This window comes from Narcine bancroftii, chromosome 4 (assembly GCF_036971445.1).
Source record: "Narcine bancroftii isolate sNarBan1 chromosome 4, sNarBan1.hap1, whole genome shotgun sequence".
Lineage (NCBI taxonomy): Eukaryota > Metazoa > Chordata > Chondrichthyes > Torpediniformes > Narcinidae > Narcine > Narcine bancroftii.
In genome coordinates this window covers 177,295,878-177,319,913 of record NC_091472.1, presented here as the reverse complement: position 1 = coordinate 177,319,913, position 24,036 = coordinate 177,295,878, and the positions used below count along the sequence as shown (strand labels likewise).

The following is a 24,036-nucleotide window of genomic DNA, read 5'->3' as shown; positions in this document are numbered from 1 at the left end:
GATGAGAAGTTTATAACTGGGTTCTGCTATACAAGGAAATAATGTGACAAAGTAACTGTGTGCACGAATCAAGAAGAGGCAGAGCTTCTTTTTGAAGATACGCAGGAGCTCAGAACATAAACACAATGCAGTATCCCCCTTGGCCCCTCAAACCTTTGTTCCACCATTTAATGGGCAAACCTCGACTCCACATTTTCAACTACACACAGTATTTTTTTTTCTCCTTTCCTTTTAAATATCTATGATTTCCTGACAAATATTCAACAAATCTATTTCTTCTGTCCTTCAACAAAAGGATCATCAGCCTTTAGGAGAATAAATTACTTCAATTCAGTGTTAAATGGACTGTTCTAGATTCTCCCACAAGAAAAAAAAGTCCTTATCTCATTCACCCTGTCATGATCCCTCCGGATCTTTTGTTTCAATCAGTTTCCCTCCTATTCTTCAGAACACCAGCCTCGCCTGTCTAATCTCATAAGACAACTTGTACATTCCAGGCATCAGTCTAGTAAACCACCTCTGAACTGCTTCCAAAACATTAACGTCCTTCCTTGAATGAAGCACAGAACTCCAGATGTGGTCTCACCAATGATCTACATAACCTCCCCACTTTTGTGTACAATTCTCCAAGCAATGAAAGATTACATTTTGCTCAATAGTCTCAGTCGAACTGTCGTGTGTAAAATAAAGTTCATGATTAGGAAGCTCACCTTTTGCAAATCTTGCAGAGAACTGCTAGATTCTTCAGCATATCATGCGGATAATATAGAACTTGTTTATTTTTACACTGAAATGGACAATTGTGTATTTTCTTGCACTATACTCCATTAGCTGAAAGTTTGCCCAGTGTCTGAGCTTATCTGACTCCGTGATGTCTCCATATGTCTATTTTTATGTAATCAGCAAACGTAGCAGCCGTGCTTTTGGTACCTTTCGCTTTGGGGAAAATAGAGAATGAAAATATCAGAGTAAACCATGTTACATTTGTCTTTTCTTCCTCTTGACATCAATCAGAATCGAGTGCACTTTGGATTCATTTATACAAAAGCAGAAAATTGGTGCCCCAGCACCAATCCTTTGGAAAGCACTTGCTGTATTTTGCCCCATTTATGCCTACTTTCTGTTAGCCAGCCAGTTTTTTATTGATGGCAACATGAGCTTTAGTTTTCCACAATATCCTTTAATACTGCACATCAAATGCTCGTGGAAATCTTGGAAGCTTTCCCTTTATCCACAGCACATTATTCACTTAATGAATTTCAGTAAATTGGTCAAACACAAGTTCCCTCTCAGAGGAGTATTTGTTTTTGGATCCCCTGCCCTTTGAATAAAACTTCAATTTTTAGAAAAAGCAATTTTCAAAAAAAAAATTGAAGTTCATCTGCCTTCTGCTCTATACACTCTCTCTCTCTCTCTCTCTCTTTCTCCCATCTGGAGGTTGAATTTGTTATAATTGCAGGAACCCCCGCCCCCTCCCCCCCCCGTACTATATCAGAATATTCATCTGATGCTTGTTCCCATGCAGCATTGAAGCCTAATTTCACAACTATTGGTGTTGTGTATGGAACCTGGGAAACCAAAAGGACCAGGCTTTCTTGGATTGAGATCATCCATTGGAGTTAAAAGTGTTGTTTAAGTTTCTGACTCAAACCTCATGAGCATTTCAATTTTTCAAGATCTCTCTGTGAATTTACCTTCTCAATTAGAAAAAAAGCGAATTAAATTGAGAAATATATTGAAAATAAACATCAATAATGTAGAGGGGGATGTCTTCATTTTTATCAAAATGATTGTGTGAATGAGTAATTGATTAGACCTTGACGGAGGTTTGGATTAATGTTCCTACTGCAAACATATGAACAATGTCAGCGGTGCAGCTCAATTGTTTCCCAGGAAACCAAGAAATAAATGGGGTGAATTTTTAAAAACTAACAAAGTAATAATATAGCTGTAATGGAATGGAGGCACAGGTCAGACAACCTCTATGGGAAGACAATAAGAGTTAATGTTTCAGATTGAAGATTCTTTATTCAAAGTGTTTGATTTCTCTTTTCACAGATGCTGTGTGACCTGCAAATGTTCCTGCATTTTCTGTATCTCTGTTCATATTATGAACATTAGAGGTAAACAGAAAACCAGCAGATGCTGGAGTCTAGTGCAGTACATAAAAATGCTGGAGAAACTCAGCAGGTCACGTAGCATCCATAAAAAGCACACAGTCAACATTTTTAGCCTGAGCCCATCTTTAGTATGGAAGTTAGAGCATACTCTGCTTCCTGGCTCATCTGTAGGCCCAGTCTATGTTCTCGGGTGGTTCTCCTGAATAAATGTGTACCTCTGACTGACTTCAGTAGACTGTGTTTTGGGTAGATTCCTTCCAATTGTTTGTTTGAATACAACAGGATCTAGATAAAGTGGGCCAATGAATGGTAGATGGAATTTAACTCAGACAAGTGTAGAGTATTGGATTTTGTTAGGTTAAACCAGGGCAAGGCTCTGGGGACTATTGTAGAAGAAAGAGACTTATAGGTTGTTGTTATTTGGCATGGATGATCATATCTCTCCATCCATCATAGTCTCTAACCCTCCCAGTTGTAGTTGTTGCTTCCCTTGTTTCTAACCATGATGTTAATCCATCTATCATTTTCATTCTTTATCTGCTTCTACTTCTTTTTCCTTCCAGCTTTCCAGTTGTAACTAAATGTTCTAATATATCTCTTCGCATGATGTGTCCAAAGAATTTTGATTGATATTTTCTGATTCTTTTAAGTAATGTACGCTTTGTTTTTGTTTTTTGTAGAACTTCTTCATTTGTTATCCTATGCGTATATGATCTGCATAGCATTCTTCTGAGAAACCACATCTCTGCTACATTGATTCTTTATCCCCATTGCATTTGTGATGGTCCATGATTCACAGCCACACATCAATATAGGAAGAATGTAGCAGCTGAGAGTTCTAAGGCGGACGCCAATTGCTATTTTCTTGTTCGTTAGGATGTTTCTCATTTCTATAAATGCTGTTCTTGCCATTGCTATTCTTGCTAATATGTCTAATTCGCATTTGCCATCAGATATTACCCATGATCCAAGGTACTTGGAAGTTGTGAATTTGTTTCAGGATTTAATTTCCCAATACGATCCTACAATTTGGAATATCAGGTTTCCTTAATATTACCATTACTTCAGTTTTCTTTTTGTTTAAAGTTAGACCAAGACTTTCACTCTCTGTGTTGATGGTAGATATTAATGTCTATAAATTTACTCCACTATTTTCTATCAGAACAGTATCATTTGTATAGCGGAGGGTGTGTTTTCCTATACTTATTTGAGGTAGGCCTTGTACGGTTCTCATGATGTTTTTACTGTACAGGGAGAATAGGTCTGGTGATAGGACACAACCCTGTCTGGTTCCTCACTTTATTAGCTGATAGTCACCAATCTCATTGTCTATCCATATGGCTGCACTTTGTTGCCAGTAGAGATCCCTGATTATTCTTGGATCTTTTCCATCAATATTAATATATTTAAGCATTTTCATGATGACATGATGTTTCACTGTGTCAAAAGCTTTTGTGTAGTAATGAAACAGAAGTATAGGTCTTGTTGTACTTCAATTGACCTTTCGATAATATTCCTGAGAATATTAAGTGGCGGTTGATATTACCTTGCCTTCGACAAAGCCGCACTGCCCTTCGCTGATCTGTGCTTTAATTTTGTTTCTTATTCTGAGCAGGATGATTCTAAGTAGTGTCTTTGTGAGGTGGCTCTCATCAAACTAATTGTTCTGTGTTGTCCACACTCTGTTCCAACTGGTTTCTCATTTTTAAAGGATCTTCTGGTATGTTGCCACTGTTATATAGTCTATTCAATATGATTGCTAATTTCTTTTCACCAAAATCTTCTCGCACTTCATACAGTTCAACTGGAATGTTACCTGGTCCTGATGATTTCCCCTTTCGCATTTTCTTCATAGCATGTTCCACTTCTTCCATTATTGCTTGGCTCTCGTTGTTGCTGCCAATATCAAAGTTGTCCTCTTTGTCATCAGATAGATCTTTGATGTATTCTGGCCATACAGCTGTCTTTTGCTTTTATACATCCTGTTGTTATCCTGGTTTACTTCCGATCTGTGACCTCTGTAATGTCATCGTGCATACGTTTACTGTTGTTGGTCATCTGCAATTGTTCTATGAACTCACATTTGTCTTTAAACCACGTTTCTTTTGCTTCCTTGCACTTGGTTGTTATCTGTGTTTGCAAGCATATGTAGACTTCTAGATTTTCCTTACATTTCTTCTATGTTCCATAAGATTCAGAATTTCTTCTGTCATCCATTTATTTTTTTAGCTTTTTTCTGTTGTTTGGGAATAACCTCTTGTGCTGCTTGTGTTACGTTGTCTTTGAGGTTTCCCCATTGCTGTTCTATAGTGTAGTGATGTTTTGTAGAGCCTCGAATTCATTCTTCACTGTTATTTGGAATTCATTTTTGATGTCACTGTTTTTTCTCAAAAGTCCCAAATTCAGCCTTTTCTCTACTTTTGGTCTTTTAAGACTATTGTAGAACAAAGAGACTTGTAGATACAGGTACACAATTCCATTAAAGCGGTGGCGCATGTGGTCAGGTTGGTGAAGAAGGCATTTGGCATGCTTGCCTTCATCAGTCAGACCATTGAATCGGAACAGGGAGCTCATGGTGCATGGTATTGATGAGACCGTACGAAGAATTGTGTGCAGTTTTGGTCACACCGTTATAAAAAATTATATCAATAAGATGACCCTAAAAAAAAATAAAAGAACGACGTTGTATTTTCAAAATCAGGATATTGTGTGACTTTATTTCTGACCCATTGGCCTTTCCATGTGGTGAAGTTGTTGCAGTGAATTTGAAATTGGAGGTACTCATGGCCAGATGGGACATATCTAATAGTCTTTCAATATTCCTATGCAAGATATAGTTGCCTCCAAGCAACTATACAAGTTAACAGGAAGGAAGTCACGACAAGTCCTTTAACGTGAAGTTGCCAATGACCCTATGCAAAATAATTTCTTCTAATTTTCCCTCTTATTTATATCTTTGACTTTTGGTCACCAACTTACTTACCAGAGTAAATAGTTTCTGACTCATTATATTATACATCTTCATTATTCAAAAGTACAGTTCAGATCTTAATACAGATATTATTTATTGTTATGAAATAAAGCAGAAATGTAATATTGCACCAAATTGTCTTTCGTCTGCCATAAGGCAGACAAAGATTCGCCATGAGCATTAGCATTGCCCAGTGCCCCTTTCAGTCAGGAAAAGAGAAGCAAAAGCGAGTCCACTCAGTCACCGAGTGTCTGTGGATCTGTCCCCACTGCTCCTGCAGCTGCACAAGACTTCAGTTCAGTTCAAACCATACCTCTGACATGATGACGAAGCCCTCATGAGCCCTCCTTGCCCTCAGCATCCTCTTGAATCCCAGTTCCGATACCCAGTTCTCATGAGCCAGTCTCCAGCAGCCTGGTGTGAGTCCTGTAAGAGCCATAAGCTTAGTCCTTACCATCAGCTGGTGTCCATCAGGGTCCATAGGCCTCTTCCCGTCAGTGCATGTGGTTAGCTCGGCCCTGGCGGTGGCAATGCCAGCGGGGACTGGCGTGTCCACCTACACGCATACACCATGGAGTGTGGTGACGCATGCGCGCTCAGGTCAGCCCACAGCGCAGCAGTTGGAGCCGGGGCCAGCACTCCACTCAAAGGAGCATGCACAGCGGTTATGTGCATGCTAAAAAGAAGGTTCACTTGCTCATGTCGACAGCTGGAAACGAGAAGGAGGGTAATCATTCAAGTTTCAGGATCATTTAAGTATCATTTGAACATCGGTTAGGCTTGGTTAACTTTTATATGAATCTTTTTTTGTTAAGAATATACTACATAGAATATCAGAAAAGAAGGTTATAAGTTTTGTGTGTTAAAAATAAAGGATTTAAATACAACTGAACTTGTATTGGAAATTATTGAAAACGCATTGCAGACAAATGCTTAACTTTGCCTCCAAGCAACTATACAAGTTAACAGGAAGGAAGTCACGACAAGTCCTTTAACGTGAAGTTGCCAATGACCCTATGCAAAATAATTTCTTCTAATTTTTCCTCTTATTTATATCTTTGACTTTTGGTCACCAACTTACTTACCAGAGCAAATAGTTTCTGACTCATTATATTATATATCTTCATTATTCTCATTACTTTTCATCTTCAAGAGCAATCCCAGTTTTTCACATCTCTTCTACACATGAACTTTCTTGTCTCTGATATAATTCTGGTGAACCATCCCAGTACTTTCTGTGCGGCTTTCACAATCTTCCTCAAGTTTAATTCCCAGAATTATACACATTACAAACCTCTTGCTGGATCTCAGTGCAGGTTTAGCTTAGTTTCCTTTTGTTTTCATTGAATTCCATTATTTACTAAGCTGAGTTGCTAAAATCCTTTCTTGATTATGTTAGAAATTTGCCTTTTCACTTACAAAGAATTTTAAAATTGCTCCTCCCTAAATAGTACCATTAGATGTAAAAACATAATTTGTGGAAATGATACGGCCAGTCAAAACATTTGTCGGAACTAATTGGATCATTTATATCTACTTGTTTCGTATTCCAAAGTTCATAGGTTATAATCAACTCCATTAAATTACTTCTGTATAAATGTTATTTCATAGTGTGTCTCTTACTAAAACTTAATACTACAATTTTGCCAAAATTTATATTCCAGAAAACTTTGAAAGTGTTCCACTACGCAGGACTAGACCTCTGATATGTAATGTAAAAAAAACAATAATTCAAGGTTCCTTTTATTGTCATGTAACAATACATAAAAATGTTTTATACATGATGTACTTCAACTTTTGTTTGTAAAGTCACTCTGAATATTGCCTGACGCCCCAAACAATAAGGGAAAGAGAAGCAAAAGAGAGTCACTAAATGCCCATGGATTCATCTCCCGCACTCCCACGGCCTCTATAGCTGCACAGAGTCCTGTTCAAACCATTGGCAGCCCGAGCTCCAGGTGCAAACCTCTGATACAATCAGGAGGCCTTAGGTGCCCAGAGCCCTTTGTGTCCTCAGCACCCTCTCGAATCCTGGTTTTGATACCTAATTCCCGTGAGCCAGTCTCCAACAGCCAGTAGCCTGTGTGTGTCATTCGACTGCAAGCCACCAGCAGCCTTCAGCCACTGAGCCCCTCACTGGTCCACAGCCATGTTCATCTTTGCTGTAGTGCCATATCCTGTTTCTCCTTCTCAATGAGGGATGTGGGGTTGTTCTCCTTGTTTCTAGTGCCCTGTGAAGGTCTGCTGCTCCTCTGGAATTTGCAGCCCCTTGTGGTATGCTGCCTAGCATAGGTACCAGTATATTTTTTTTAATTGTCTCCTTTAACAGGGTGTTAAAAGTCTGTATGGAGCTGTCAGCATCAAACCGGGCAGTAGGATCCTGAGGAGCTGCATTGTGTCTCCACTCCCTACTCTCCACACCATCGGCAGCACTGCAGATCCATTTTATTGCACTGTTTTATAAACTAGGATTAGAATAATAGAAACTTGATTTATCTGTTGTAATTTGAATTTAAAATTGATGAATATTTATATAAATTTCCACCAGATTGCTTTGCTATAAGGAATATGAATTAGTGGATAATTATTTTATAACTAATAACATTCAATTTGCATTGATAATAAATCAGATCTGATCTGATTTAGTTATTTTCATTGGGCTTATGAGGCCTTTTATATACAAGTGTATATTTCACATCAACCCAATGAATACAACAGACAGATCGGACAGGCTGGATCTTTATTCATTAGATTATAGGATGTTGCAGTGTGGCCTTATAGAGGTATATAAAATGATGAGGGGCGTGGATAATGTGAATGCTCACAATCTTTCCACACACCACCCCCCCCACCCCCCCCTGCATGGTAGATGATTCTAGAACTAGAGGTCTTAGGTTTAAGGTGAGAGGAAAAAGATTTAAGAGGGACCTTGCAAATTTTTTGCTGAAAGGCAGTATGTATCTGAAATGAAATGCCAAAGGAAATTGTAGAAGCAGGTATAATAATGGTGTTCTAATGACACCTGGACAGATAATATTGATAGGAAATGTTTAGCCAGTTAGGGGCCAAATGTTGGCAAGTTGAACTTGGCCTGTTCTGCGCTATCTGTCTCTGCGACCGTAACTTTGTAAATATTAGGGCAGCACAGCTCATTCTAAACAATCTGCTAGAACTAGATTCGGAGGAAGAGCAGCATTTTAATTCTTGTTCCATTAACTGGGGATACTTTGCTTACATCTAATGTAGTCATTATATATTAATTTATTGAAAGCTAACGTGTTTCACAAATAGACATTTCACTGTATTTTTAATAGACTTGGAAAAAAAATGTGATAGCACAAGAGCCTAACCTTGCCCTATAAAACTGTTTACCTGCTATTTAGGAAATTAATACATCAATAAAATGTTTTACGCATTCCCATCAGTCAATGGAGCATTATTTATAGTTTGCAGCTCCTAATATTGGTGGGAATGTGTATGTTATAAAGATGGACTATGCTCTTCACAAATGGTAAATAATTGAGGAAAGAAGATTTTACAGGAAAAAAAACAACTGCTTGAATTTGATGGAAAACATTTAAATTTCTTTGGCCAAGAAGCTGTCATGTATAACACGTTGGAACTGCTTTTAGTGTCTGCAATTTTCTTTCTTAGGGTGAGAGTATATGATCTAAGGACAAACAAAGCAGTCACCTCTCTCGACGGCCATCAACTCGGTGTGTCCTGTGTGCAGATGGATGACTGGAAGATTGTCAGCGGTGGTGAAGAAGGATTGGTGTGTGTGTGGGAACAGAGAATGGGAACAAAACTCTGGGAAATGCATTCCAGGTACAAATTTGGAGTCTTTTTTTTTTGGTAAATACTCATTTGCTATTTCTGTGAGTTGAAGAGAAAGGAATATTATTTATAACAATGCGTTCACTAAATTGTAGACTTGATTCTGACAGTCAAAATCATAAAAATCATTAAAGCTTTCCGGGACTTAATTTGTGCTTCCCACTTTTGGAAACTTCAATTTTTGTGTGCACATCCAACAACAGATCTCAAATTCTGATGTATATTCAATATACGGTGACTATTAAGTAGGTAATGTTATTGTTTGCTAACAACCCAATGATAGTAAATAAACAGAGACATTAGAATGGCCTTGCCTGCTCAATTGGTCAATAAAATAATGGCTGATCTTGTAGCAGCATTTTTCTGCACTAACCTTATAATTCAAGGTTCCCATTATAGTCAATGAGATTGATAACGGGAATATATTTGACTGATTAAGAATCGTCAATCAGACAACCAAGAAAATCCCTTTTTTTGATTAATGCCAAAGCATTTCTTTGAAACATATACAGTACTCCCCAATTTACGACCTACTTGACTTATGTCCATCCGCACATACAACCAATTTTTTAAAAATATATAAAATTTATGCGGTTTATGTTGTTTTTAACAAACTATAACAGGGATAAAGGGCACGTAAGAGGCAAAAAGACCTACTTACCTTGTTATTCGGCATCCCGGGATCCTTAGGCTGGGTGCGGTCATCTTGATTCCTGTGTGCATGCGTTAGTCTTCAGTGGCCACATGTGCAGTGGTTTCGTGTATTGGAGTTTGGTTGGTGTGCGTGCAGTGGGTTTGCTTATTGGGAGTTTGCTTGGCGGATATTTGGTGTGTTCGCATATTGGAGTTCGGTTGGCTCATGCGTGAGAGTTAAGGGCGCGAATTCAATATTGTCAGGGCGCTTACCTCTGCTGCATGCACCAACTAAACTCCAAAATGCGAACCCATCACCCATGCGCCAACCAAACTCTAATACGTGAACCCACCGCGCATCCACCAATCGAAGACAAATGCATGCACACAGGAATCAAGATGGCTGCACCCAGGGATGCCGACTAACAAGTACGCACATTTTGGCCCTTGCAAGCCCTGCATCTCTGTTATAGTTGGTCAAATACAACAAAAATCTAAAATGAAAAACGATTTGATTAAAAAGTTTGCTTTAAGATTTTGGTACTCCACGTGTTCAGGCAAAATTCTGACTTGCGTCCATTCCGAGATACAACCAACCCTTCGGTCCCAATTACGGTCGTAAGTTGAGGAATACCTGTACTACATTTTACTAAAAGAGCATCATCTTATTTGTCTCTGTGTACTGTTGCAGTTTTGATATTTACTGACGAGTGCAAATTAAACTTGAACCTCTTCCTATTCTTGTTGAAGGGTTCAGACCTAAAACATTGACAATTCAAGTTCAAGTTCAAATCTAATCAAGTTGCAATTTGCAGTCAGAGTACTTAAATAACATCACATACAGTGTCCTCCAATGTGTTTGAGACAAAGACATTTTTTCCTCTATTTGCCCTCTGTCCTCCACAGTTTTAAATTTGTAATCAAGTAATTCACATGTTGTTAAAGTGCACATTCTAGATTTTACGCAAGGTTATTTGTGTACATTTTGAATTTACCATGTAGAAATTACAGCACTTTATACATAGTCCCCTCATTTCAGGCATCATAATGTTTGGGACATTTGGTTTATGAGTACTCGGGTATGTTTAAATACTTTATTGGTGCAGGCATAAGGGAGCTGGGCTTGTTTCTAAGCTTTTGATCACCTTTGGTGTCTGTAGTGGCCATTTTTCAGCATAAGGACCAGAGTTGTGCCAATGAAAGTCAATGAAGCCACGATGAGGCTGCAAAACAATAAGAGACTTTGCCCAAACCTTAGGATGACCAAAATCAAATGTTTGGAAAATCATTAAGTAGAAAGAGTGTACTGGTAAGCTCAGTGATCGCAAAGGGACTGGTATTCCAAGGAAGACCTCCACCGCCGATGACAGAAGAATTCTCGTCATAATGAAGAAAAATCCCAAATCTGTCCGACAGATCAGAAACGCTGTTCAGGAGGCAAATGTGAATGTGTCAACGACTACTGTCCTCAGAAGATTTCATGAACAGAAATACAGAGTCTACGCTGTAAGATGAAAACCACTAGATAGCCACGGAAACAGGATGGCCTGATTACAGTTTCCCAAGAAGTATTTAAAAGAGCCGGCAGAATTCTGGAAAAAGGTCTTGTGGACAGATGAGACCAAGGTAAACCTGTATCAGAGTGATGGATCCAAGGTACTGGCCAACATCCAAAGCATACTTTATCTGTGATAACATAATGATGAGGGAGTTATGGCCTGGGCATGTTTGGCTGGCACAGTGCATTTATCTTCATTGATGATATCACTGCTGCTGGCAATAGCAAAATGAATTCTGAGGCGTACAGAATCATCTTATCTGCTCAGGTTTGAGCAAATTGCTCCACTCTTCATCCTACAGCAAGAGAAGGATCCCAAACTTAACTCTGAAGCAAGAAAAGAGTTTTTCAAAGCCATAAACTGGAAAATTCTTGAATGGCCAAGTCAGTCATCCACTCTAAATCCAGTTGAGCATGCCTTCCACATGCTGAACAGAAAACATAAGGGGACAAGCCCCCAAAACGAGCAGGAGCTGAAAATGGCTACAGTCGGGGTCTAGCAGAGCATCACCAGAGAAGATACTCAGCACCTGGTGATGTCGATGAGTCACGGGCTTCAAGCTGTCATTGCATGCAAGGGATATACAGCAAAGTACGACACATGACGAACATACATACTATAGCTCTGTCCAAAAATACTAAAATGAGGGGACTGTGTATAAAAAGTGCTGTAAATTTCTGCATGGCATACAAATAACCTTGAATAAAATCTGGAATGTGCACTTTAATCCCGTGTGAATTGTTTGATTGCAATACTAATTTAAAACTGGAGCATGGGGGCAAATAAAGGGAAAAAAAACTGTCTTTGTTTCAAACTTTCTGGAGGGCCCTGTACAATTCTGAGCTTCCCTTTTCCTGTAGGCCAGGCAGCATTTCTACGTATTGGTAGTGCAAACTATACTCAAGAAAAGGAATACGTTTAAAATGTTTCTCTCAATGATGCTGCTTTACACACTGGGTTCCTCCTCCAGCACATTGTTCCTGTTCTTCCACCTGGTAATGTTGTCTCTTTGATTGGTCGTAGTCTCATTACCACTGGAGCCTCCAGGACATTATTAATGTCCTATCCTTGTTGATGTGCATTTTCAGACTAAAACCTGCCATCGTCACAACTGAACCCAGTTATATTTTGAGCAAGGCTCCATAAATGCAGAGCAAAATTCATTGGGCTGTAAAGTTAAAAAAAACATTATTGAGAAATAAATAGAAGGAAACTAAACACCATAGATGTAAATAAAGACAGAAAACGGTGCATGGATGATTGTTTAATATTTGAAAGGAAAGGATGCATTAGTGTTTTAGATCTTTAGAATTGGTATTCTTTTAGATAAAGAAGAGATCATTGCAAACAAGAGAATCTAAGTTAGTTGTGTAACTGCTATTCCAGACACCCTGTACGGCACCTACGTTTTGCTGCGCATATACTTATCACAGCAAATATACCCAATGAGAAATATCCAAGAGGCGCCAGCATCATGGATGACGACTTAACTGCTCATCGTAGGTAAGACATAGTGCAACATGTTTAGGTTATCTGTGAATGCATTTAACAAATTGAAAAATCTGTGCCTTCTCAACATAGAATTAATGATCAAATGTTACTCCCGTGACTGTATTGTGTATTTGTGAAGGCTTCAGTTCATCCTCTAATGAACCAGAATTAGATTAGTTCTCACTCAGAAACATGGTTACTTCGAGGCCTCTAATCTTTTCCCATAGACTGAAATAGTCTATGGGAAGCGCCATTCAGGGCATTTCTGAAATTGCATCCAAGATATACTGTTAAAATGTGCAATTCAAACAGAAAATTCTGAAAACACCTAGCAGGTCAGTCAGGCTTAAAACCAACTTGTTCTTTTTTTTGTTCCTAATTCAGGACTTTGATTTTGGCAATGCAACTAATTTTCACATTAGTGTGTCTACCCATGGAGAGTGTGTTCCATTGATGAAGAAGCCTCCATTTGTAGTTTTTAAATCATTCAACATTCATCAAAATTATAAAGATTTATTCATCTTGAAAAAGGCTTCTTTCATTACAGTTTCTATCTTTATAGTCACATCTCAAAATATATTTGAAGACTAGGTAGCCAGATTTCATGCTTTTCTATCCAGTTCCATGGTGATTAAATTATTAGTCCAATAATCTGCTTCACGAATGCCCTTTGTGGAAGAAATCTGTTGTCTTATGTAACTTAGCCTACATTATGGTTCACTCTAAAATCCTGCAAGTCGTCGTCTACTATCCAACGAAACTGCGTTCACCAGTCCTCAGTGCAAAACAGGCAGACACACAACCAGACATAACACACATACAGACAAACAATACACATGCAGGACAAGTATTCGTATATACAAATAAATAATTAAGTATTGTTTTGAAAATATGAATGTCTCGGATGGATAGTGTGAGCAGGTCCTTTGGTCTTCCAGCATTCTCTCTGCCTGTGGGAAGAAGCTGTTTCTCAGCTTGGTGGTGTTGGTTCTGATACTCCTGTATCTCTTTCTCAAAAGGAGCAGCTGAAAGATGCTGTGTGCATGGTGGAAGGGGACCTCAATGATTTTGCACCCCCTCTTCAGACAATAATCCCAGGATATCACGTCAATGGGGGAGGGATGAAGACTCTAGTGATCCTCCCTGCCATTCTTATAGTCCTGTGGATTGATATCTGATCCATTTCTCTGCAGCACAACCGTATGATGCAGTCAGCCCGGATGCTCTCGATAGAGCTCCTAGAGAAGGTTGACATATGTAAGGTAAAACATCATGAGATGGGAATGTGTAGGGAGTTACCCTGTACAGGGCTGTAACAAGAAGGGGAGGTGTCCTTGTACTCCTGTTAGGTAAAACATCATGAGATGGGAATGTACAGGGCTGTAACAAGATGTGAATGCATCCTTGTACTTACAAGATAAGAGAGACATTGATGGATTGAGAGGCAGGAAGCTAGCAGGGAAAGGATAGCAACAGTTTTAGTCATTGGACAAGTAATGATATGATGATGTTCTAAGCACATATCCAAGGGTATAAAAAATCACCATTTTGCTGATAACGGCAGAATGCATTCTCCGACTAACATGGTTGGTCGCAAGTGTTACAATCCGGTAATAAAGAACAAAGAACCCTGATTTCGACTCAGCCTGGTGTTTGTCTCACTCATTCATGAACAAAGCAGACCTAACACATAATGGAGGCTGGTAGCCTTGCCCTCTTCAGTCTTCTCAGGAAGTGCAGTCGCTCAAGTGCCCCCTGACAAGTGAGGAGATGCTGAGTGTCCATAATTGTTCTCTAGTTAAGTAAACTCTAAGGAACTTGGTGCTCTCCAGTCTCTCCACTGCAGAGTTGTTGATGTATAGTGGAGGGTAGTCATTCCTGGACCTCCTGAAGACAGCGATCATCTCCTTCATCTTGTCTACGTTGAGATTTAGGTTGTTACTCTTGCACCATTTCACGAGTTCAAAACCACAAGATTGAAATGCAGAAGTGCAGTGGAACAAAGCTTCTCAAGGATAGTTAGAAATGAACAATAAATGTTGGGTTTACCACTGACATGGCACAGTTCATAAGCAAATGGAAACAAAAGAGGTTGCAGTGTTCAAATCCCCTGTAACAGCTTCTTCCTATTGCTGGATCGTCACTTCTAGTATTCCCCAAGGATCTATCCTGTCACACTCCTGTTACTTTTCTATGTTCTGTCCCTTGCTCACCTAATCCAAAAATATAGCTAATGTTCATACATTTCCTGATGATGCCCAGCTTTGTATTATCACCATCTCTCTCTCTCTCTCTCGCATCCTCCACTGTTATTGAATGGAAAAAAACCAAAGCCATTGTCTTCAGCTGCATCAGAAATTCTGCTCTCCAGATTCAAACTCCACCCCTTCCTGTATTCTTGTCTGAAACCAGGCTTGGCTTCTCACTTCACTGGTGGTGCACTTGACACAGAAAGTAGCTTTGACCCACTGTGCCAGGGCCACCTGTAGCCACCTCCACCCTTGTCTGACTCTTCCTGTCTCACCTCATTGGCCGCTGAAATCCTTATGATTTATTCCACTTCACTCCCGGCTGCCTTTCTCATTCTTGACACTCCTGGGCTGTCTTTCTCATTCTGCTGTCTATTACGAAGGTCAAGTCCACCTATGCTGCATCAAATTCCATTCTTTAGCACCTAAACCTTCATTTAGGCTATGGTTAAGCAGAGCTTTGATTTTAAAATTCTCAACTTATTTTCAAATCCATACATGACCTCACCTCTCTTCTTTCCTGTAATCTCCAACAACCATCCCAGATCTCACTGCTGCTTCATTTCTGGCTGGTTAATTATTCCTGAACGTAATTGTTCCCCTTGTAGTGGCTGTATTTCACTCACAAAGCCCTCAGCCTCCACTGTTGCTTTGTCTTTAAAGTTCCTTCAAGTATATTGCTTTTAGCAAGTTAACGGCCATCTCCCTTATTTTGCTTTATTTTTCATTTTCTTTGATATTGCTGCTGTGAAACACCTTGGGATGTTTCTTGCTACATTAAACCAGCAATACCTCGACTATAATTCTTCCACTTAGCAGACAAATCCCAACAAGCTAAACTGATTATATTTCCCTTTCATAGCTCCCTTCTCCCAACTTAACAATGAGCTCCACTTCAGTATGACTTTTTTTACTAATCTCACTTCCCCTTTTCCCAGTCTTTTGAGCCATTTTTAGCAGCCATTTGCAAACTCCTACAGGTTAAGGGTTAGACATCAAGTAGGATTCCCTACTGATTAAGGTCAGTGAATTGCGCCTGGCTTGCTGTGCGGAGAAGAGATGAGTTGGCTGGATGTAGTAATAATTATGATTATCAATTAAGGGTTTCAGCCGCCAAAATTATTATTTGTATTCCTTTAGGGTATGCAAGAAGTATTGCAGCAGTTAAGTTTTGTCTTCCAGGCAGTTCTATAAATTGTGGAATTATTCAAATAGTCACAGGGAGATACAACACAGAAACAAGCTGAGTCAACCATCAGCACCTACTTACACCAATCCTAAATTTATCCCATTTTATTCTCCCCACATCTCATCAACTCCCTCCCAGAGTCTCTCACTCATCTCAGGCCAATTCGCCATGACCATCTAACCTATGGGACATGGGAGGAAACCAGAGCACCTGGAGGAAACCCATGCAGTCATAGAGAGAACATATAAAGTCCATCCATCGGCATTGAGGTCAGGTTTGTACCCAAGTCTTTGGTGTCGTGAGCCAGAGGTTCCACTGGCTATACCTCTTGCCTTACCACCAAAAATGGCACCAGGGTGCAGCACAACCCACTGATCCCTAATTTAAAGGGTTTGTCTGACCCTGAGCCAATACAAGTGCTTTGATCCCATGGAGGCAATCTCATTTACCGTCGAGTTGACTACATTTCCATGGCTAATAAAATTACTAAGCTACTGCCACAAATGTTAAGACTGTTACTGCCAGTGGCACTCACAATAACAATTAAAATTAGCTCTGATTCAAAATTCCTTTAATGTCATAAAGAGTTCCTTCAGAGTCACGGAATTTCGGTGGATTTGCCTCCAGTGTTCGTGCGGTTTCTGCGTCCGCACAAATTCCCATTCAATCCATCAGCAAACTAAAGCTCCAGTGTGATCATGAAACCTTCAGCCCTGAGGCCTGTCAGGAGCATTTCTTGCCCTCAGCACCATCTCGAATCGCGATTCCGATGCCTGGTTCCCATCAGCCAGTCTCCAGGAGCCTGTAGCTCATGTGGGTTACCCAACCGCAAGTCACCCCCAGCTTGTGTGGGTCCTTCTGCTGTTGAGCCCTTCACTGCCCATTGCCGGGGTCATATAGGGTCGTCTCCTCTGCTTCTCCTTCTCAGGGGGGGGGGGGGGTTGTTCTCCCATTTTCTGGTGCCATGTGTCAGTCCACTGCTCTCTGGAGTCTGCAACCCCTCATTGCAGGATTTTACTTACAAACACTATCAGTCCCTTTAATAGGCTGTTTAAAGCCTGTCTGGAGCCACCAGCATTTGGACTGAGCAGTTGAACCCAGAGCAGTGTGGTGCTCCCTGATCTCCCAGGTTTCCACTAGCAGCAGATCTGCCATTTTTCCAGCAGTGCAATTAACTACAAACATCACCTAAAATCTAATTATTTCTGTCTCAAGAAGTAGTTAGTTAAAAATACAATATCCAAAGTTCACACATATTCTTCCTTTCTCTTTCCTTCCCCTACACTTTCAAAAGGACCAGAGATAGAGAAGTCCCTTTTCAAAAGTAAACTTATTCACTAAGGAGAAGGATATTGGGAGATGTGAGATAAAAAAAGCAAATTGGGTAAATATGGGGAATATAGAGATTACAAAAGGTGTAGTTTTAAGGCTTTTGAAGAATATAAAGGTGGATAAGTCTCCGGGACCAGACGGGATCTTCCCCAGGACATTGAGAGAAGTGAAGGAGGAAATAGCAGAGGCTCTGGCGGTAATTTTCCAAATGTCATTAGATATGGGGATAGTGCCGGAGGATTGGCGCATTGCGCATGTGGTTCCGTTATTTAAAAAGGGTTCAAGGAGGAAGCCTGGCAACTATCGGCCTGTAAGTTTGACGTCTGTGATAGGTAAATTAATGGAGAAAATTCTTAGAGATAGTACTTATAAACATCTGGATAGACAGGGTCTGATCAGGAGCACTCAACATGGATTTGTGGGAGGAAGGTCATGTTTGACCAATCTGATTGAATTTTTTGAAGAGGTGACTAGGAATGTGGATGAGGGTAGCGCAGTGGATGTTGTCTATATGGACTTCAGTAAGGCCTTCGATAAGGTACCACATGGAAGGTTAGTTAGGAAGGTGCAGTCTTTAGGTATAAATTTTAAGATAGTCAAATGGATTGAACATTGGCTGAAAGGGAGAGGCCAGAGAGTGGTAGTGGATAATTGTCTGTCAGGTTGGAGGCCGGTGACCAGTGGTGTGCCTCAAGGATCTGTATTGGGCCCATTGTTGTTCGTTATATACATTAATGATCTAGATGATGGGGTGGTGAATTGGATTAGTAAATATGCAGACGATACTAAGATAGGTGGAATAGTGGATAATGAAGAAGGTTTTCAAGGATTGCAGAGGGATTTGGGCTGCTTAGAAAAGTGGGCTGAAAAATGGCAGATGGAATTTAATGCTGATAAGTGTGAGGTGCTTCATTTTGGTAAGAAGAATCAGAATAGGACATACGTGGTAAATGGGAGAGCATTGAGGAATACAGAAGAGCAGAAAGATTTAGGAGTGACGGTACATCATTCCCTGAAGGTAGAAACTCACGTGAATAGGGTGGTGAAGAAGGCTTTTAGTATGCTGGCCTTTATCAATCATTGCATGGAATATAGGAGTTGGGAGGTGATGTTGAGATTGTATAAGACGTTGGTGCGGACTAATTTGGAGTTCTGTGTGCAGTTCTGGTCGCCTAATTATAGGAAGGATATAAACAGAGTGGAGAGAGTGCAGAGAAGGTTTACCAGAATGTTACCTGGGTTTAAGCATCTAGAGTATAGGGAGAGATTGGACAGATTAGGTCTTTATTCTTTGGAGCGTAGAAGGTTGAGAGGGGATTTGATAGAAGTATTTAAGATTATGAAAGGGATAGACAGAGTGGATGTGGATAGACTATTTCCGTTAAGAGGAGGAAAGATTAAAACAAGAGGACATGAGTTAAGAATTGAGGGGCAGAGGTTTAGAGGTAACATGAGGGGGAACTTCTTTACTCAGAGAGTGGTAGCCGTGTGGAATGAGCTTCCGGGAGAAATAGTGGCGGCGGAGTCAATTGTATTATTTAAGAAAAGGTTGGACAGGTATATGGATGAGAAGAAGATGGAAGGTTATGGGCATTGTGCAGGGAGGTGGGACTAGAAAGGGGTGTTTGGTTCGGTGCGGACTAGAAGGGCCTGTTTCCGTGCTGTAATTGTTATGTTATGTTATTTTCCAATTCTTTAACTGCACACTCTGCCTACATTTTGATCATCTTTTTGAAAGCCTGCACTAATTTAGGAATTAAATTATAAATTTACTCCCAGAGTTTTAAATATCTCTTAAAATCATTTGCTATCATTTATTGTTTTACAGACATCGTGGAATTATTTCTGTCTACGACTTTTCGGTCAATAAATCAGCTCCAGTGTTACCAATCTGCCGTTCATCGTATGATGAAGATGTTGGCTACAATTACAACATAACACTTTCAATGCCCTATGACCAAATCAAATGATGATCTGTCATCTCATGAGTCCATGACAAGTATGCAGTAATTCTGAAAGTAAGCTTGGATTTAAATTGCATTTCATCATGTCAGGAAGTATTGCTTCACCGTAAGACAAAGGAGGCAACGAGGACATCGGAGAGACAACCGAACTGCAAATGAACTTTGGCCTTGATGCTCCAAAGGCATTTGCTCATTTCCGGTTGAACTGCGAAGAAAAATGACATTTTTTTTAGCACTGGTCCTTTGGAATGCTGTCTGCCCCGAAACATTTTGTGAAAGACTTCATCTTTACTTTTTAGTGTTATTATCCATTTTATTTGCTAATCCCTTTTTTGTTTGTTTCACATGATAATTCAGATGATTTTAGAACAAGGTTGGGGAGGGAATGGGGGAGTGGGGCAGTCGTATAAACTTGATTTGGATCCAATTGCACAAATCACAGGACGGAATGCCTCTAAATTAAAAAGTGCAAATAATGTGAAGAAGACAAATATATAACTATTTTCAATATGGTGTTTGGTCTTGAATTTGATTTTTAATCATTTTGAAACATTGAGATTGACTCTTTTCTGAAAGTAGGCCTTAAATCAAATCTTGTCAGTATTAACCGAGAGAATCAATCCAATAAAAAAGTAGTTTACCACACTTCTGCAATTTGACCATGAGTTGTGTGATTAAAGGCAGTGAAAGGCAAGCAACGTTTTGTCCTCATCTTTCCCGCAAGGATCCTTGGGCTGTAATAGAGTGTGGATATCATGACTGGTTAATTTTTTAATTGAAGTCAGGGTTTGACAGCCCTTCATCCCAACTTGTCCACTTGAATCAAGCTGTCTATCCAAGCTAGTCCCATTTGCCTGCATTCGGCCCATATCCCCTCAAAACCATTCCTATTTATCAACAAGCTCAAGGACCAGGCCGGTATATATAATTACCTTTGGAGGATTGTGGCAAACAGCCTTCTGCAGCTATTCTGGGAAATAAGATGAAGGCATCGCAAAGCAGTGTTGGTAGCAAGTTTATGGCAGATGACTGTGAATTAGCTGCACTATTTCTGATTCAGAATGGTCTGTGACATGGCTGTGGCCATGCAGGTGGAGATATTCCAATGCATCCACTAACCTTTCCCTCCTTGGTGAAAGTGGTTACAGATTTGAAGATTGCTGTCAAAGAAACCTTGGTGAATATTTGCTGTGCATTTTGCAGGGGGTTCGCAGAGCAGCCACAGTACACTGATAATCACATGAGATACTTTGTCTAAGCTACTTTGTGTTGGAACAGCAAGAATAAAGGCATTGAAATTATTCCATCACACTCCTGACATAAGCCGTTATATGATAGAAAACTTTGGGAAGTGAGAAGTGAGCCACTTGCTGCCAATAGCCATCTTCAAACCTGACCTGAAGTGGCCCTTCTCTCTCCTTGGATCTTAACATTGAGAGAGGGATGATGTAAGGAGAAGGTGGATGATCATTGCCTGACCCTTGTATGGTGCGAATGTCATGTTACTCAGATCTCCCTTCACCCAGCCATGGACTATTTCATTATCGGCCCTGAAAGTGGAGGGAAGGATAAAGCAACTGAAGATTGATTGAGCTTAGGCTACACAAATAAATGACTTCTACACCAGTGTCTGGAGGCTGAAAATGGCAAACCTCCAGCAACTACGGGGATTTTCCTTTGAGACCGATATGATTCTAGTCAGTTTGGAGTTTTCCTGCACTAAAGGTGCCCTGATGCTATGCTAAGGTCGGGTGCTCCATTGCTCTCAAGTTTAGTCACTCTCACCTTTTTGAACATTCTGCTCTTGTGTGCTGTGGTTCACGTATTGGTGATTGCACTGCAGAGAAGTCCATGGGGTCTCGTGGCCCTGTCACTTCAATTCTCTGACCTCCATTGAGAGACATTTCAATCTCCTCTTTTACATTCATACATTGTGGGGTTTTTTAAAGCTTTCTAGATTCATCAAATGAATTGAACATTCTCAAGTAACTGGCATTCCTGTCTTGCATCTCTCCTTTTATATGAAATTACAGTTGTTGCCTTCTTTGTCAGCCAACAGCACCGTGTTATGAATTCGTTCCTCATCTCCGCACCCTCCCATCCCTTTTGTTGACTCCCCTGGTGCATGACTCCACAACTTGAAATGGGCTTCACTTATATTTCTTAGTTTTCCTTCCCCTGAAGCACTAACTCTGCTGCTTTCTCCTCAGTTGCCACCTGATCAACCTTTTCTGTTTCCGCTTCACACTTCCGGTGTGCCTTGTGGGTCGCGGAGTCAAAGATCCAGGCACTTGCCAAAGAATGGCCCAGTCACTGGCCTCTTGTGCTGCAACATTGGATTGGTGGATGCAGATTAGTTTGCTTGATGATGTTCAGAATCAGATTTCTTGTCATGAACCTGTGTCACAAAAACATGTTTTGTGGCAGCATTATTGTGCATTACAGGCACAAAATTCCAGTAAATTACAATTCTGTAAATACAAGATTTAAAAAAAAAATAAAAAGAGAAAAAGTGAGGTAGTATCTGTGGTTCATTGTCTGTTCAGAAATCTGATGGCAGAGAGGAAGAAGATATTTTCGTAACGTTGGGAGGCTTCTGTACCTCCTTCCTGATGGTGCAAGTGAGAAGAGGGCATGGCCTGGGTGGTGAGGGTCCTTGATGATAGAAGCTGCTTTCTTGAGACACCGCCTCTTAAAGGTGTCCTCAATAAAGTGAAGACTAATGCCCATGATGTGGCTGGAAGAGTTCGCAATCCTCTGTAGCCTTTTCCTGTCCTGTGCATTGACACGTCATACAAGTCAGTGATGCAACAAGTCAGAATGCTCTCCACATTAGACCTTTAGAAATGTGCAAGAGTCATTGGGGACTTACCAGATTTCCTTAAACTCTAATGAAATATAGCCGCTGGCGAGTCTTCATGGTTGCATTAATGCAATGTTGACCCCCAGGAATTTAAAGTTCCTGACTCTCTCCATTGCTGACCCCTCAATGAGGACTGGTTTGTGGTCTCCTGATTTCCCCTTCCTGCTCCACCAATGCCTTAGTTTTGGTGACGTTGAGTGCAAGGTTGCTGTTGTGGCACCACTCAACTAACTGGTCTATCTCACTCATGTGCGCTTCCTCATTGCTATCTGTGAATCTGCCTACAACCATGGTGTCATTGGCATGTTCTCAAGAATCCTGAATTTACCAGTGAATGTCAAGGATAAGTGGTGAGAATGTTGATTAGAAGTGATCATGTGCTTGGTGAGTGACATGTGAATGTCACAACCCATACCTAAATATGGCCCATGTCTTCCATTGCACAGATTAGGCCTACTTTATCTTCTAAGAAAATAAAACATTATTAGAACTGCTCAATAGGCCTATGAAGATTGAGAGAAATAAAGGAATACATCGCATCTCAGATCAATGATCTATTATCAAAACTTGGAAGACAGAGATAAAGCAAGTTTTAACATGCATGAGAATTGGAGAGATGGAGAGAATATTGACATTTGTCTTAGAGTAGAAGAGGAAAAATGAAGTGTCGAAAGGAGTAATTGAGCAGGGTTAAGAGGGCGGTAAAGACTAAATGTTAGATCCAGAGTTTTAGATAGAATAATGCCAGTAATATTGAAATTGTGAGATATTAAGGATGGAATTTCAGATTATTTTAAATAGTTCACCTCAATATTGAGCGCAGGAGACTATACAGTGCATTGTCAAACGGTTTCTTAAGCTTGCATTGGACAGCATTGAAATGATTTAAAAGGCGGAGGATAAATGGGAAGGAAGAAGGTTGGGGTGGTACTTCCAGAATCCTCTGCAAATGAGAGGTCATAATTTTTGTTAACAAATCTTGTAAAAGTATTCCTTGCTCAAATAGTGTTTTAAATCATCGTTTAATTCACCTTCACTACATGAGAGGACTGAACTGAAGTGTCAGAATCAATAGGTAACAGGCAAACCAGTCAAATTTTATATTAAATGTTTGCTCTATGTAACTAAATATATTTAAAACAAATAATAGTTGTCTAATGGATTTTAAATACTATTATAATGATGAATTAATTATTTGAATAACATTATTAACAATTACATCAACAAGTTGCCTTGACTGATTTACATTTCATGGTTTTAATGATTCCCAAAACTGAAGCAAGTTTCTCCATCTTGTTTAAATAATAAAAACTTATCAGGTTGTACAACTCCAAGATTATGACTATTCACTTTGTAATTGTTTGAAAATTGTTTTGAATTAAATCAAGTGCAGATTTATATTAGTGAACATTAAAACTGTTCCGAGTACAAATGACAAAGCAAAATCAACTTCCTTATCCTTGAAATGTATGAATGCTGATCACAAAAGTTAATCCAAGGATAACAACCCTATCACACGCAACAATACGACCATTAAAAGGAGCAAACTCATCTGCCTGGACAAATGACAGTGCAGCAATACAACAGGGGCACAGAGGACTAGAGTGGTCAATCCATTCCGAACCTTTCTGGAGAATGGAAGGCCTCGTTTTGAGAGCAGACACAGCAGAGGCCAAGAAACTGGAATGGCATCCTTACAGGACGAGATGGGAGAAGGAATAGTCCAGGTGGCTGTGGGAGTCAGTGGGTTTGTAGTAAATGTCTCCTGAGGTAGAGACAGTGAAATCAAAAAAAAAATGGGAAGTATCAGAAATAATCTGACTAAATT

The 24,036-nt window shown here is 39.9% G+C and overlaps 1 protein-coding gene across 2 annotated transcripts in view; it reads left to right on the top strand.

The window, feature by feature from the left end:
- The window catches only part of fbxw8 (F-box and WD repeat domain containing 8), a 205,994-nt gene extending 182,452 nt beyond the window's left edge, over positions 1–23,542 (top strand). For both annotated transcript variants that reach the window (XM_069933151.1, XM_069933150.1), the window contains 3 exons: positions 8,746–8,919; positions 12,507–12,623; positions 19,210–23,542. In XM_069933151.1, the coding sequence (XP_069789252.1) occupies positions 8,746–8,919; positions 12,507–12,623; positions 19,210–19,351 (433 nt within the window). In that variant the 3' untranslated portion in view covers positions 19,352–23,542. The remainder of the gene's footprint in view (positions 1–8,745; positions 8,920–12,506; positions 12,624–19,209) is intronic.
- The last annotated feature ends 494 nt before the right edge of the window (positions 23,543–24,036 follow it).